We start from the raw sequence: 17,889 nt of genomic DNA on the forward strand, positions 1-17,889 counted from the left end.
GGCTGGGGTTGTGGTTCAGAGGTAGGCTACTCGCCTAGCATGCGTGAGGCACTGGGTTTGATCCTCAGCACCACATAAAAATAAAATAAAGATATTGTGTCCACCTATAACTGAAAAAAAAAAAAAGGGCTGGGAGTGTGATTCAGTTGTTAAGTGCCCCTGAGTTCAATCTCTGGCACCAGAAAACAAACTACTGTGATTAATGAGAGAATTTATTAAGATTATTAAATCTAAGATAAATACACAAAAATAAGTAACTTTGCTCTGCCATAAAAATAACTTGGTAGAAGAAAAACAGGAAAAGTGTTACCTTGATGACAGCAACAGAAATTACAAAATACTAAGAAATAAATTTAATAAAAAAGTTATAGGAAGAAAATTATATTACTGAATTGCATGAAAAAAATTTGTCCTGAAGAAATCTGTCCATTTAACAAACTATTTGTTAGATCCCTATGTGCCCTAAGACTTTGTTCCTGGTGGAGGGAACATCTGTCTTAAAAAGCATACAAAGCCTTGCTGTCACAGATCTCACATACTTTTGAAAGAATCAGATAGTACACAAAATGCATAAATAATGTAGCATCTGGTAGAATTTAGTGCTCTAAAAATGAGGTAATATGGTGAGAGAGTGATATTATACTGGATGGTTAGGGAAATTTTTTTGGGGGAAATTGATAATTAAGTTCAAGCCAGATACAATTAAAATCTGGGGGAACAGCCTTCAAGGGATTGCTAATGCAGGCCTTTAAGATGAGAACGAGCTTTCAGGTGCAATAAGGAAGACAGAAGTGGTGAGATGAAGTGAATGTGGGTGAAAGTTGTAGGAGATAAGATCAAACAATTTCTGTGGTGAAAATTTGGATATATTTAATGGCAGTAAGAAAACATAGAAAGGGTTTGGAAGCAATATACAACTTGATGTGATTTATGCTTGTAAAGATCATTTAGAGTTAAAGAGTAGAAACAGGAAGCCCAGTGGGCAGGCATATATTGGCCAGAGATTATAATAATTTATGCTACCTTAGAGTGGATATGAAGGAAATTAGAGAGAGGTGGACTAAGTTTTGGAAATAGGACTTGCAAGTGTATTGGATGTTGAAGGAACATGAGTAATCAACAACTCCTAAATTTTTGGAAAATTCACATATCAAGTTCTTTTTTTTTTTTTTAAAGAGAGAGAGAGAATTTTTTAATATTTATTTTTTAGTTTTGGATGGACACAACATCTTTATTTTATTTTTATGTGGTGCTGAGGATCGAACCCAGCACCCTATGCATGCCAGGCAAGTGCGTTACCGCTTGAGCCACATCCCCAGCCCAATATCAAGTTCTTATATTCTGGCTCTCTTTTTAAAGTAGATATATTCTTTACATTCTAGTAATAGGGAATAATCTATTATAGTCAAGTTACCTGACTCTGAGCTACTTTTTGTGATTAATGTAAAAAAAGTTTTAATTAATTTTCATATGTACAGTATTTCCAATTAGAATTACTAGCGGGGCAAAAGATACAATAAAGATGATCTTAAAATGTTTAATGGAAGAATAAATATCTGAGAATAGCCAAAATAATTAAAAAAGAGGAATGGTAAAGGGGGTAAAGGTAATATATCACTATAAATCAGCTTTAATAAATACCATTGGCATACTAATAGACAAATAAATTGGTGGATAGAATAGTATGCCCTGAAGTAGATCCTATGTATATAAGATTTTTAAAATTTATTTATTTATTAGTTCTAATCAGTTATACTTGACAGTAGAAAGCTCTTTGATTCATTGTATACAAATAGAGTAGAATTTTTCACTTCTCTGGTAGTGCATGGAGTCACACCATTAGTGCACTCATCATATACCCAGGGTAATGATAGTCCATCTCATTCCACCGTCTTTCCTATCCTTTTGCCCCCTGCCTCAATTTTAATAAATGAAAGAAAATATTTTATTTCAGCATTGAAATGATGATTATTTAATAAATGGCTGCAAGTCAAAACTGTATCTTTCTGGAAGAAAATAATGTTCAATCCTTAGTGTACAAAATGGAAAAATAAATTTCACCTAAATGAAGTTTTTAAAATTTAGAGTAAAATTTATGTATGTAAACTATGGATTTGGGAGAACTTTTTGCTATGATAGGATACCTAGAAATTATACACTAAATAATGCTAAAATAAAAATAGTAGATTGAGAACAGTAGCATATTTTAAATGCATATGTCAGCTATAAAGGGTGATTGTCTATAAGTAAACATATGTAATGTATGAAAATAGAAAAACTAACAAAAAACTTAAGCTGGGTGTGGTGGTACATGCCTGTAATCCCAGCAGTGCAGGAGACTGAGGCTGGAGGATCAAGAGTTCAAAGCAGCCTCAGTAATGGTGAGGCGCTAAGCAAGGCAGTGAGACCCTGTCTCTAAAAAAAAAAAAATACAAAAAAGGATTGTGGCTCAGTAATTGAGTGTCTCTGAATTCAATCCCTAGTACCTCCCTGCCACCAAAAAAAATAAAAAAAAAAAAAATTAATAGGTAATTCTGAAAAGCATACATCCAAATGGTTAGTGAACATGAAAATTGCATAATTTTTCTCTCTTTTTTTTTTGAGAGAGAGAGAAAAGAGAAATTTTTTTAATATTTATTTTTCAGTTTTCGGTGGACACAACATCTTTATTTTATTTTATGTGGTGCTGAGGATCGAACCCAGCGCCCCGCCCATGCCAGGCAAGTGCGTTACTGCTTGAGCCACATCCCCAGCCCGCATAATTTTTCTCTTACTGTTAAGGACATGCAAATTGAAGTAATTGTTAAAGATTGCATCTCATCCATCCTATTGACAATTTTTAAGTTGATAATACCTAGTGTTGGAAGGGGTTTTTGTTCACTCATATGTTAATGAAGGACAACAGAAATTCTTACAGTGATATTGGAGAGTAATCCTATGGTAATTAAAATGCATCATATATTGTAAAATTCAGCAAACATATTCCTGGAAACATAGCTAATTGAAATATGCACTAGCATTTGGGAACTATATATAAAGATAAATATTATGGCACTGTTTGAAGTTGCACAGATTCAAAAGTGTGTGATTGTCTTTCAGTGGAGGCATTATTAAGTAGTCATTTAGATCATAAACTGTAATTTAACCTTTCAAAAGAATGTGTTAGATATTCGCTAATTGACTTAGAAGGACTTTCTCAATTCATTGTTGAATAATATACAGGGAAGTGTCTGTAATTACTATTTTAGTAAAATCAAAACCCACAAAATTCTCCCTGTATTTATGTAAACCTAGAAGTGTATATGTATTTGTATATGATTATTTGAGTATAGAAAAAGACATGAAAGTGTACATATAAGGTTGTTAATGCTAAAGCAGAAGTAGAGGGGAGAAAAGAAAAATACCTTTAAAAGGTGTCTATAACAAAAGCACTATGTATAACATGATTCCATTTAACTAAAATATGTGTGTACATTTATATATGTAGAGAAATAAGTGAAAAGTTAGTCACCAACACATTACCCACTATTATTTTATGTTGATGAGATTTCAGGTTATTTCTTACATTTTTCATTGTTATTTGAATTTCTCAGTAATCAGATAGGAATAACAAGCTACTTTCTTATTGTGTAAATTGAAGAATGCAAAATGCTAGTATTTTTTCCCCTTTGGTTTTGCAGTTGTGCTATATTGACTCCCAAACTGATGGTGGAATTCCTTCTTACTGTTTTGCTTTAATGGTGATGTTTTTTCTACAACAAAGAAAACCCCCTCTTCTTCCTTGCTTACTTGGAAGTTGGGTAAGCCTTAGTTTGTGACATTTATGTGCATGTGTGTGGATAGTTTGCTCTTTGCACAGTGCTCTGATCAAACTTTTTAAGCTGGAATTCTGGTTTGTCTCTTTGTCCATCTTTTTATTTTTTATTTTTAATAATTTTTCCACTACCAATTTGGAATGCCTTTTTATATAGATTGAAGGCTTTGACCCAAAAAGAATGGATGACTTTCAGCTGAAGGGCATAGTAGAAGAGAAGTTTGTGAAGTGGGAATATAATTCAAGTAGTGCAACTGAGAAAAACTCAATTGCTGAGGAAAACAAAGCTAAGGCAGACCAACCAAAAGATGATACCAAGAAGACAGAAACAGACAACCAAAGTAATGCCATGAAGGAAAAACATGGCAAAGTAAGCTGTTTTTGTTTTTTGTTTTTGGCTTTTCTATCTGTAGAATTTGTGATGCCTTCAGTTGAAGCTATTTGAATAGTAGATTCACTGACCTTGAGCAAGCCTCTTGGCCTCATTTTCCTCATCTATAAAGTGAGGGGTTGATCTGGTTTAGTTTTTTAGTACCAAGATTCTCTAATGAATTATACCTCATTTTGGAAGACTTTGTATTGTTTGAATCATGTTATTATCAAGGTTAATCTATGTATCTTTTTCATTTAAACAAAGAAAATTTCCTTTAGTAGTTTGGCTCTGACCAAAAACTTCAATATATGGGAATTTTGCTGCCAGATTGGGGGGAGAAATAAGCTATTGGAGAAATAAGCCCCTTTGCTTTATGAGGGGATGGCTTGCTTATTTAATCATTCAACTTTCATTTATTAAGGACCTACTATGTGCCAGGCATTATCTTGAGTGCTAGAGAACCAAAGGTAAACATACATGGATTGTATTTTCCAAAAGTCTGAATCTACAATCTCTGAATTTTGGGCTTCTCAGTAGAGCATTATTACAGAAGTTTGAATATTTCTGGAAATTATTGCTCTAACTGTACTGAATAATTTATGGAACCTCTATCTACTTTTTTTATCTATTCATCTCTTCCACTTCTAATCTCTCCTCAAACCACCAGTATTCTCAGTTCCTTATGTCACTGAGAAAACTGAAGCAATCAGAAGAGAACTTCTACACACTCACATATTCTGCCTTGCTGCCTGCTTTCATAAAGGAACTTCCAATGTTTTAGTCTAGTGTATTCAATTCTGTATCTTGTTTTTGAAAAAAAAATTCAAACTTTTTTTTAGTTGTTGATGGGCCTTTATTTTATTTATTTATATGTGGTGCTGAGGATTGAACTCAGAGCCTCACACATGCCAGGCAAGCACTCTACTACTGAGCCACAACCCCAGGTCCCCCATATCTTCTTTATTCCAAAATATTACTTCAGCAGTTGTTCTCTTTCCCTCCTAAATTACCAGTTTTCAATTCTCTATTAAACCACACATGCTTTTAATTCTGCCATTTTAAAGAAAAATCTTGGCACCACTCTCCCTAGCTATTTTGCTGCTCCTCTTTGCTATAAAACCTCTTGGAAGAATTTTCTGTATTCAGTATTTCCAATTTTTCTTTCTCCCTAACTTATTAATCTGCCAGAATTCAGGTCATTAATATCAGTCATCTTCACATTGCTAATTCAATGGTCATTTTCTCAATTTTTATCTTTTTTATACTTAGTAGCAACATTTGCCAGTTGATTTATCTCCTTCTCAGAAAAATTTTCTCACTTGCCCTTTCCAGGCACCACACCTGTAGCTGGTTATTCCTTTTTAGTCTCCTTTTCTTGTTCCTCCTTCTTGAGGTTTTTAATGTTGGAGTGCTACAGGGCTTGGTCCATGGTCCCTTTTTTTCCCTGTGTGTATATACTTCTGGTGTAATCATATCCAATCCTTGGATTTTAAATACCATCTGTATAATGATGACTCCTAAATTTTAAATCTGTAGCTGGATCTCTCTCTCTCTCAAACTTCATAATTGTTCATCCAACTGCTCATTTAGTGTGTCTGCTTAGGTGTCTTAAACTTAATGTGTCTAAAATGAACTCCTATTCATCTCCTTAAATTTGTTCCTTATGCAGGTTTCCCAACTCAGTTGATGGTACTCTATCCTTTCAGTTGAAACTTTGGAGTGCTGGACATGCTGGCGCACACCTGTAATCCCAGTGATTCAGGAGGCAGAGACAGGAGGATTGCAAGTTCAAGACCTGCCTCAGTAACTTCACGGGGCCCTAGTGAGACCCAATCTCAAAATAAAAAATAAAATGGGGTGGGGATATAGCTCAGTAGTAAAAGCATACATGCCATAGCACCAAACAAACCAAACAAGAAAACCTTGAAGTCACTCCTTTCTTCCTTTCATACCCCTATCAAATCTGTTAGGAAATCCTGACATCTCTACTTGGAAATATATTGAGAATTTGATCTCCTGTCACCACTTCCACTTTACCTTCCTGGTTGTAGCCATCATGATTTCTGGCCTGGATTACTGCTATAGTTTCCTAACAGATTTCCCTGCAATCTACCCTTTTTCCTTATTCTAGACACAAAAATTCTGAATGGTGATTCTAAAACATTAAGTGAGGCTAGACGCAGTGGCACATGCGTGTAATCCCAGCGGCTTGGGAAGCTGAGACAGGAGGATCCCAAGTTCAAAGCCAGCCTCAGCCACAGTGAGGCGCTAAGCAACTTAAATAGGGCTTGGGATGTGGTTCAGTGTTCAAGTGCCCCTGGGTTCAATCCCTGGTACCCCCCCAAAAACCAAAACATTAAGTCAGGTCATACCCTTTCCACTATTCATACTAAAAATGCTTTAGTTGCTCCTTGCTTCATTTATAAGAAAAGGCAAACCGTCCTTACTTGATAGCTCTTTGTTTTCTGCTACTACTCTTCCTCTTAATCTATCAAACCAACTTTCATGGTTTACTTTTTTTCTTAAAAAAATATATTTTTTAGTTGTAGGTGGACACAGTATCTTTATTTTTATGTGATGCTGAGGATCGAACTCAGTGCCTCATGTATGCTAGGTGAGCTCTCTACCACTGAGCTACAACTACAGCCTNATTATCTTATTCCAGGGAATAGTATGTTCTAAAGAAATGTGTCTGAATGAAGGAATTTTTTGAAAGTCAGGATATTTACTTAGATATATAAAGTAATTATTGCAATGAGTAGGCTGTAGTAGTTGTTATATAGTGGTTTGTTACCTTGCCTGTACATGAGAATCACATTAAGGAGCTTTAAAAATCCTAGTGTCTGGTCTAATAACCCAGATCAATTAAATCAGATTCTTGAGAGTGGGAATGGTATGGAATTTAGGCATTAGTATACATTAATGGTCACTAGATGATTTTAATGTGTAGTCAAAATTGAGAGTCATTGATAATGCAAACAAAAACAAAATTCCCAGAAATCAGTAACTGGGACTCAGACTGGTTGTTTTTGACAAATTATTACTTTATTTCTCAGATTTTGAAAACATAATCTCTGAGGCCTTTTCTAAGTGAAAAGTCGTTGATTTTATAGTTTTGTGAAGCTTAAATGAAAAGTATTTTTTTTCTTTCAGTCTCCCTTAACATTGGAAACACCAAATCAGGTATCCCTGGGACAGTTATGGCTAGAGCTGCTAAAATTTTACACACTGGATTTTGCTTTGGAGGAATATGTCATATGTGTACGAATACAAGATATTTTAACAAGAGAGAACAAAAACTGGCCTAAAAGGCGAATAGCAATTGAAGGTGAGATGATGTATTGTACTTAATTTGGAGACTCTTTTTTTGGGGGTGCCACTTATCATCTGATAAACTATTAAAAATTTTATCCCTTGGCTGAGGTAAAGAACAACTAATGTTGACAAACAAGGTTCCATATCGTATCCCCCAACATTAATTTTACCTTGGCAAGAGATGAAAATTATTACTGGGTCTTGAAGTTTGAGAAATTTCATTTAATGATATTGTGTAGGGAGGCATAGTGGCATAGCTTCTTTTTTCCCATACTTTCATCACTGAAAGTATAATTACTGAATTGACCTTCTCAATTATCCTCTTATTATTTTTCAATATTATCTTCACTCTTTTTCCTTCTAGATGATTCTTTTATGGAAGAAACAAAGGAAAAGATGTTGCTATGGTTTTTCTTCAACTCAGTTTTCAGGAACCATTGTTGGGATTATATATTAGAAAAACCTTAGGAAAAAGTGCTCTGCTGACAATTAAATAGTTAAACTCTATTTGTATATGTAGTTTGTTAATAGAGACTTAGTTTCTGATCATTTTCTTTTTTACTAGATCCATTTTCAGTCAAGAGGAATGTTGCACGGAGCTTAAACAGCCAACTTGTTTATGAATATGTTGTGGAGAGATTCAGGGCAGCTTATCGGTATTTTGCCTGTCCTCAGAGGAAGGGTGGAAATAAGACCACAGTGGAGTTCAAGAAAAAAGAGAAGGGGAAAGTAAGCAATAAGAAACCAGTGAAGTCTGATAATATGGCAACCAACTGTTACAATCTGCTTGGGGAAAGCACAGAAAAAATAAATACAGAAAGAGGTCAACCTGATAAACATGATGAAATGGAAGGTACATCACAGAGATGTATTATTAACAATGACAATTTGTTGGTAAATGAAGTAGATTTGGCTAACCATGGACAGGAATCTTCATCTCTTTCTGCGGATGCCAATCAAGGCAGTGAATTGGAGCCAAAATCAATTAAGAAACAAAATGACTTAGCGCCTTCAGAAACTTGTTTTAAAAAGGAGCTCAGCCAATGTAATTGCATTGGGTTGCCTGACCCAGATGAATCTGTTGGAACAGACTGCAGATCAAATTTAGAAGCAGAAAGTTCACATCAGATTATGTGCACCGACACATCTACTACCTCTTGCAACTGCAAAGCTACAGAAGTTGCTTCTGACCTTAATGATGATGATAACCTCCCCTCCCAGGAATTACATTATGTGTTCGATAAGTTTATTTTAACCTCTGGCAAGGTAAGATACAATTTATAAACAATCTGTAAGATTTTGTGAAATGACTTTTGTCTTATCTTTCTTTTTCCTTTGTGGTACTGGGGATTGAATCCAGGGGCTTCATGCTCTATCCACTGAGCTATATCCCTACCCCTGACTTTATATTTATAGTTTTAGGTTTAGAAGTATAAAAGTATCTTATATGGTAGTGACTATTGTTTGGGAATGATTTTGGTGTGTATTTGTCTTTTGCTTTCTGTACTTTTCCTATAATTGATTTTAAATTTTGTGTGTAAAGCACCAAGAGGTTTCAGCACTCTATTTGGTTTTCTTCACTTTCTCATACATAAAAGTATTTATTGTATGTTTTATGAAAATCAACTTAGCACCATATATTTTGTTTTGCTTATTTCTATACATATGCTTATTTTTCTTCCAAAAAGAATGAAATTTTTAAAATTCTATCAGTATTCTGTTTTAAAGTATGTGAGTTTGTGTGTGGGGGGGGTTATTTGTTAGAAGAGAGAACATAAATATACTAAAAGTAGAAGTAAACTAAGATCAGGATCCAAAAAAATGAAGAATTCAGATTCTGTTATTGCCATTGAGCACTTTTGGATTTTGTATTAACCCTTATAAATTATAGAGTCCTAACTTTTCTACTTTTATTTTTATTTATTTATTTTTCCAGTTCTGGGGATCAAACATGGCCATGCACATGCTGGGCACGTTCTCTACCACAGAACTATATCCCAAGCCCATCTTTTCTACTTTTAAAATGGAAGAATTTGAGCTTTAACAATTAAAATTGTAGAAAATACTCAAGTGAACTAGGCTTGGTGTGGTCATGCCTATAATTCCAGCTACTTGGGAGGCTGAGGCAGAAGCAGCGCGAGTTTGTGGTCAACCTGGATAATTTATTGAGATCCTGTCTGAAAATAAAAAATAAGAAAGGGAAATGATATAACTCAGTGGTAGAGTGCCCCTACTTCTAGTCCCCAGTATTGCAAAACAAACAAATGAACAAAATCAACAATGACCCTGTAGTAGAAAATAAGCAATAAGAACTTTATTAATAAAACTTTAGCTAAGTCACATTGCTTTAAGTACAATACATATAACTGAAATATCATTATATGCTTCCAGAATGAAAAATGATAATTTAAAGCACATGTAAGCCAAATAGAATATTTAAAAGAACTAGAATGTTTTATTGTTTTATCAGTATTTATGGACAAGCTTAAGATTTTTAACATAATTACTTAGCAGTATTTTTTTTTAATTTTTTTTTCGAGTTGTAAATGGACAAATACCTTTATTTTGTCTATTTATTGTTATGTGGTTCTGAGGATTGAACCCAGGGGCCCATACATGCTGCGCAAGCGCTCTACTGCTGAGCCACAACCTCAGCCATAAGCAGTATTTTTTAAAAGTCTGTTTTATTGAGATAAGATGGCTGGGGTTGTAACTCAGTGGTAGAGCACTTGCCTAGCATGTATGAGGCACTAGGTTCAGTCCTCAGCATCACATTAGAATAAATAAAATAAAGGTATTGTGTCAAAAAAAAAATTGCGGGGCTGGGGTCATGGCTTAGTGGTAGAAGGCTTGCCTAGCATGTGTGAGGCCCTGGGTTTGATTCTCAGCACCTCATATAAATAAGTAAAATAAAGGTCCATCAACAACTAATAAAAATATATTTTTTAAAAGATTGATATTTAAAAAGCTATATATGTTTAATATATACAACTTGATGTTTGGAAGTTAAGTATACACTATTAATACCACATATCTATCCATCATCTCCAAAAGCCTACTGCCTCCTTTTGTGGAAAGAGAACTTAATGTGAGATCTATTGTCTAGCAAAATTTTAAGAATATAGTAAAGCATTGTTAATCATAGGCCTAAGGTTATGTGTAACAGATATCCAGAATTTAGTTATTTTGAATAAATGTAGTTTTGTACCCTTTAACCAACATCTTCTCATTTCCTCCTTCCTCTAAGCAGTATTTCTTCATTCTATATAAGAATATATTTGTTGGATTTTATCTCAGTTTCAGTATTTAGAGCATATGAACTATTGAAAGAATGAAATAAATGACAAGATTTTTAGAAAAATAATCTCTCTTTTTTTTTTTTATTGTTGGTTGTTCAAAACATTACANAGCATAGATTGCTTTTACAATATTGAGGTATGTTCCTGTTATCCCTAGTTTTTCTAGAGTTTTGAACATAAAGGGATGCTGTACTTTGTCGAATGCTTTTTCCGCATCTATCGAGATGATCATATGGTTCTTATTTTTAAGTCTATTGATGTGGTGAAAAATAATCTCTTAATTATATAACTACAATGTATTTCTTGTATTTTATATTTTTTCCCCTAAAATTTACCTATTTCAATAAGGAGTACTGTTTCTCCCATTTTAATTTTTATTAGTTATCTGTAAAATTTTAAAAGAATTTCCCTTGCATATGTCATTTAAAAAAAAATGAATGCTTTGAAAGCAGTTAAAGGTTCCTGGAGTACTTTTAATTAGCCCACAATATATTATTCCTGTGGAGGTGTATATAGTTTGTTGTGTATAATTTGCCTCAGACCTTGTGGCTATGTAAATGTCCAGGCTAACACTGGAGGAAGACACTTAATTTTAGAGTCTAGATGTGTCACAATAAAAGAGTAGTGGTCTTCCTTAACCATGAATTTTATTCAACTAGTTGGCATAAATTCTGATGTTTTAACCACACCTGGTGGTCCTCTGGAATATATTTAAAATGGAGCTGCAGGGTTTGAAGTTCAGCTTGTAGCTATTTAATACTTCTTTATTTATGGAGCTAATTTATTTTTCAAGTCTAGTCCTGCAATCAGGACACAGATGTAGTTGAACCAACTGGCTAAGTGAGAGTTCTGTGATTAATTGATTCTGAAGATGGAAAAATGTTTGGAGTGAATTGAAAGGTGCAGTTTAAAATTTATAAACTACTTTGTTAGATATTGGTAAATTAAAAATATAATGCATATATTTCCCTTTGGGAGCTAATCAAAGCTATTTCACTTAGCCATTCCTTTTGTATTTCCTATTATTTTCTTCATCTTACATCCTCAAGTGAATTTGTTATTGATAAATATTTTAGTGGAGGAAAAAGTGGTTGCTCAGAATAGTTTTTTATGTTGATTGCATTTTATTAAGTTTTGTTTTTAAATCTCCAAAAGGCACAGTTTATCCGAACTGAATTATCTAAAAGATTATTTTTGGATTGCTAAGCAATGAAGTGCCTCAAAAGGCACTTATTAGATTATTTTCTTACCTTTGTATAGCCGCCAACGATAGTATGCAGCATCTGCAAAAAGGATGGTCATTCAAAAAATGATTGCCCAGAGGATTTCAGGAAAATAGATCTAAAACCTCTACCACCAATGACAAACCGATTTCGGGAAATACTTGATTTAGTATGTAAAAGGTGTTTTGGTAAGTATTTTATTACTGTATCTACTGGGACTACATTCTTTCTTGGATGTTAACTTTTCTAATTAAAGGACAATTTGCTTTTTTTTGGGGGGGGGGTAGAGGTTTTTGAATAGTGTAGAGACTAAGTATAGATATTTACCAAATGCCTACTATGTTCAGGGTAATGTGGTAAATGCCAGAAGGAATTTAATTGCTCTCATATGTATTAATTTTAAGAAACTTAGACTGTGGATTTGCTACACCTATGTGGGGCTATTCAACCTTAAATCAGTTAAAAAGTTCCTCAGTTATACTGGACACATCTGAAGCACTCGGAAGGTACACTTGGCTAGAGGCTACTGCATTGGACAGTCTAAATAAAAAACATTTCTGTACTTTCAGTGCTGTGGAACAGTGCTGCCCCTACATGAATGTATAAGACATGTACATAAATTGCCATAATTGGAATTAGAATGTTATATGCTATAGTAGTATTAAAAAAATGCAGTGCACACCCAATTAATTTTAACTGAGGTGTATCAGAACAATTCGAATTAATGATGTGGTATTTGAGATGAACCTTTCTCTTCATTTGCAAATATAGAGGGTCATGCATAATAACCTAACATGCACAGTTTGGGAGGATAATTGCTTTTTATTTGGTAGAGTATGAGAAAGGCCTAGAGAGAAATGTTTTATAAAGACATTCTGGGGAGAGTCTTGCATACCTTTATTCACCAAACATTTATGCATTGCTTGCTGTATTCAGGGAAGATAAGATTTCTGATGTCATAACATGACATTGTAATTCCCCAGTGTAATTCCTCCCTCTTACCCTTCCCTGTTCCTACCTACTGCCTGGCAGTCACTTAACTGCTTCTATCACTTAACTATAGATTAGTTTGTATTTTCTAGAGTTCTGTGTAAATGCAGTTACACAGAATGTGTTCGTTTGTCGGGGGAAGGTTTGACTTCCTTCACTCAGAGTAATTGTTTGAGATTCATTTATGCTGTTATGTGTGTCAGTGATTAATTTCTTTTTATTGGTGAGTAAGTAATCTTCCATTGTATGGACATGTTACAGTTTGTTTATCTACTTGCTTATTAATCAATATTTTGCTTATTTCTAAATTTTGGCTATTACAAATAAATCTGTCATACACATTCAGATTATGTGTTTTGGTATAAACATACGCTAGTTTTTTCCTTGGGTTAATATTTGAGTGGAATGATTAGATCATGGTACTATAAAAGTTTTATTAAGGTACAATTCATAACATTTATTTTTATTATTTTTCTCTCACTGTGGACTCACAGATATTTTATACCTTGGAATATAATCCAATACTGATTTATTTTTATTATTAAATGAATTCTAGCTTTGGCTAGAATTTGGGAGCTCTTTTGGCAACTGTATCCCTTTGATGTGCCCTCATCAGTGTGTGGTTTGTTTGTTTTTTAGCCCTTCCTTACTTCCTGTTACTACAAGATGCTCCAGGATCATCATGTATGTTTTCTGACGTAGTCTTAAAATTTCTCCAAGGAGCCCTGGTTCTTTGTTATGGGAGAATGGTATTAGGATCTGAGATCTGAACACTAGGTGTTCTTGATTCTACTGGAATGTTTTTGCTTTCAGGACTTCTTACAGGAAGAAAATAACAAATAACTCATTTATTTGTACTTATCTATAAATATTTCTGTATGTGATCATCTTATCTATGTTTAAGCTAAACACAACTCCATACTAATATCCAACTTTGAACCATTACCACATGACTCATTCTAACCTCTTCTCTTTGCTTATCTGTAAACTCCCATTCCAGTAATGAGAAAGCTGGTTCCCACCATCTACTACCTGTTTAATTGTAGCATTTCAGTACACTTGTAAAGCAGCATCAGAACTGTTAAAGCACTTATATTCCCATGGGAAACTTCATCAGTTAGAATACAGTGCTTCTCGTAGTTCCCTTTGACCTTAATTTTACAGATTCTGCTAATTTTCAAAGTTACTTAGGCTCAGCACCACCTTTTCCCCATTCTGTTGAATGAAGTTGTATTGTACATTTATAATACAGTTAGATTCTTTTGTCACAGTCTTTATTCCATCCTGAATGCCTTGACCTTTTCCATGATTTTGAAATATTTGCATACTTTAAGGATCATTCTGTGTTGCAAAGTTCTATGGGTTTTGACAAATGCATTATGTTAGTCATTTCCTCTCACCGTAATAAATAACAGAGAAGTCATCTCATAAGAGAAAAGGTTTATTTTTGGTTTACAATGTTAGAAGTTTTAATCTAGGGTTGGTTAACCCTTGGACTTTGGGCCTTTGATGAGATAGCACTCCATGGTGGAACCACATGGCATGACAAAACTGTTTACCTCAAAACTGCTATGCAAAAGAAGAGGAGGGTATAGGGTCAGAATCGGCCCTTTTAGTGCATGCCCCAAAGACTGGAAAACTCCCATCACAATAGATCCTACCTCTTAACGGTTCCACTAATCCAAGTTAGCACCATGGGTTGGGGACCAGACCTATAGCATATGGGTCTTTGGGAGACACTTGGACTATAGCATTCATTATGTCATGTATCTACCATTATAGTATAATAATAGAATAGTTCCACTGCCTTAAAACGTGCGTACACACACACACACACACAGACACACGGGCTGGGGTTCTGGCTAGGTGGTAGAGCACTTGCTTAGCACATGTGAGGCACTGGGTTGATCCTCAGCACCATATAAAAATAAATAAGTAAAATAAAGATATTGTATTCATCTACAACTAAAAATATTAAACACACCCCATTTCATCTCTTCTGCTCTCTCCCATATCTATTGTTGCTATATTTGTTTTTTTTTTAAAAACTGAATATTAGTTTAATTTCATTATAGCAAAATTTTGATAAATTATTGCATTGTTCCTGTATTATGTTTTGGGGATATCTTGAGGTAGAGATGGGAAAGAAAGAAGGAAAAAGAAAAAAACTTTGTTCTTAAGGAATGTATAGTCCTATTGGAAAATAGGATTGATATAAATGGAATAACTAGAAAATTCAAAGGACAATATAAAATCAGGTGTTACATTATGTCAAGCAATTTGGAGAACTAAATAAATTGAATCAAAACAAGGACAGGTCTTTAAGGCTGTGGTTAGGCAGAGTAGTTTATAGAGAAGATTTGAGTCTTGACCAGACATTTAAGGAAATTGTTAGATTTGAGTGGACCAGATGCCTAGGATAGCAGTATGAATACAGGAGGGAAAAACAAGCATGGATATGGAAGGGGAGTGGAATGTCTGGGAAAAATAAGACAGCATTAAATCGTTTGAAAAATTAAATATATTTTATATATTTGTAGGTATCTCATAGGGAAAACAATTGTGTGAAATGTAAACAGGTCTTTTAAAAATTATCTTTTGCTGCTCCACTGCCCCTTCTCTAGTAACATTTATGGTTTAAAGTCAGAAGAGTTAACAAATAATTGGTAAGTATAATTTTTAGGATAAATACTTGAAGATATTTTCAGATTCTGTTTTTCTTACTTTTTCTATTTCTCTCTCCTCCCCATTTTCAAACCTAGATGAGTTATCACCACCTTTCTCTGAACAACACAACAGGGAGCAAATTTTAATTGGCTTGGAAAAGTTTATTCAAAAAGAATATGATGGTATGTCATATGTAAAAATTGATTGTTTTGTTACTGTGGCCATGTGGTCTTGGGTTTCATTCATTTATTTAAAAAAATGTTTATTGAATGTTATGTGTTCTAATTTTTAGGGACACATTGTTAGTAAAAGAGGTGAAACTTGCTTTCATGAAGTATGTATTTCAGAGGGGAGACAGTCAACTAATAAAACTAAATAGTAAACTAAATATATTGTATCAGCAAATAGTATGTGTATTAAATGCAGGAGATAAAAGAAGTGATGGGTTACTATGGTAAGTTTCTTTGATAAGGTGGCATTTGAGTAGAATCCTTAACAATATGAAGGAGCAAGTTCTATGAATATTCAAAGAGAAAATATTGTATAGAGAAAGAGCAGTGAGTACAAACACCCAAGATTAGATTGTATCTGTCATGGTTGAAGACCAAAAGTACAGTATAGTTGGAGTGGAGAATGTGAGGGAGACTGTAATAGAAAGATGAGGTCAGAGCCTAGGTATTGTTTCATGGACGTTAGTAGTAGGACTTTGACTTTTATTTTGAGTACCTAATGAAAGGCTTTGGAGGCCTTCCAGGCTTTTAGCTGTTAAATGACACATGGTCTGAGAGAATAGAACATAGGGCCTTAAGAGCAGAAGCAAGCAAACTGGGTGTGATGGTGTATGCACGTAATTCCAGTTATATAGGAGGCTGAGGCAGGAGGATTGCAAGTTCAGGGCCACCCTTAGCAGTTTAGCAAGACCCTAAATAAAAATAAAATGCTGTGCATCTAACTCTGTGGTAAAATACTCCTGGGGTTCAATACCTAGTATCAAACACCAAAAAAAAAAAAAAAAAATTCGAAAACGCAAGCAAACATTTAAGAAAGTGATGCAATAAGTCAAATGAAACAAATAATAGTGAATTTGGAGAGGATGAGAAGTGGTTGGAAACTGGGGTATATTTTAAAGGTAGAGCCAACAGGATTTGCTGATGCATTTATCATAGGTGAGATATGAAAGAAAGAAGGAAATCAAGGATGATCTCAAGATTTATGCTGAGCAGTTGGGTGGTGCTATTTAATGAAATGGCAAAGACAGCAGGAAGAGCAGGTTTTCAGCATGCGGGTGAAGAATCAAGAATTTTGTGTCCAAATGTTTTAGAAGTACATAAACAGTTAATTTAGAATCAAAATAAATTTGTATTTTGAAAGATGATTTGTTGCTATTTGATTCTGCTTAAAAATGTTGTTAGTATATATAAAATATCAATTAAATCTAAGTCTCTTTTAAACTCACGTTTTTATTTGCTAATAATTGTAGCTTCTTTTATGCCTCTCAGTTGTCATTCGTATTTCAAGTAGAGCATCAGAATCAGATGGAAGGATTCTTTTGAAAATATAGAATTTGTTCCCTAAGTGAGTAGTCTGCTTAAGAATCGAGAGGAAGAAAAGTCCAACCCTGTTAAGCTGCAACTTGTTTGCAGTTGTAGCTATTATTGAAGAATTGTAAATGTGAAGGAATAACATTATCATAATTTATATCTAGTGAATTAGTCATTTACTTTTGGAGGAGAATTTATTAATCCTATTGTACTAAGATAGTATTTATAAATCTACTTGAATTGTCCTGAAAGAATTAGGTTTATTTTCAAGAGGTAAATTCTCAAATATGTGTCTTGATTATTGGTAGTGATGTTGAAAACAAATGAAGGTAGATGGATTTATAGTTAAGTTGGAAGAAGCTAAATGTCTCAGTGATTGCGCATGTGGAGATTGAGAGGGTTATTAAGGATCTCACATATATTTCTGACTTGGGCAATTGAACAGATTTCAGCAAATCCCTATTTGCTGAAAATAGGGATTGTAGGGATAATACTAGGTTTGGGGTGAAGTTGATGTTTTAGTTTAGACATGTTGAATTCATGGGGTCTACAAAAGTGGAAAGAGCAAGTGGAAACGTGGTATGGGAACTTGAACAAAAGATTTGGATGTTTTAGAATTTCTCAGTATGTCTTCCAGTGGTAAGTAATTTAAATCATAGAAGTGGAC

The 17,889-nt window shown here is 34.0% G+C and overlaps 1 protein-coding gene across 13 annotated transcripts in view; it reads left to right on the forward strand.

Moving 5' to 3' along the window:
* Positions 1-17,889, forward strand: part of Tut4 (terminal uridylyl transferase 4) — a 115,481-nt gene that overhangs the window by 60,416 nt on the left and 37,176 nt on the right. For 10 of the 13 annotated variants that reach the window (XM_048815377.1, XM_048815378.1, XM_048815379.1 and 7 more), the window contains 6 exons: positions 3,681-3,800; positions 3,972-4,184; positions 7,341-7,515; positions 8,068-8,768; positions 12,062-12,212; positions 15,777-15,863. In XM_048815377.1, the coding sequence (XP_048671334.1) occupies positions 3,681-3,800; positions 3,972-4,184; positions 7,341-7,515; positions 8,068-8,768; positions 12,062-12,212; positions 15,777-15,863 (1,447 nt within the window). The remainder of the gene's footprint in view (positions 1-3,680; positions 3,801-3,971; positions 4,185-7,340; positions 7,516-8,067; positions 8,769-12,061; positions 12,213-15,776; positions 15,864-17,889) is intronic. The other 3 variants (XM_048815387.1, XM_048815388.1, XM_048815386.1) reach the window with 2 other exon arrangements.

The sequence above is a fragment of the Marmota marmota genome, unplaced genomic scaffold, assembly GCF_001458135.2.
Source record: "Marmota marmota marmota unplaced genomic scaffold, marMar, whole genome shotgun sequence".
Lineage (NCBI taxonomy): Eukaryota > Metazoa > Chordata > Mammalia > Rodentia > Sciuridae > Marmota > Marmota marmota.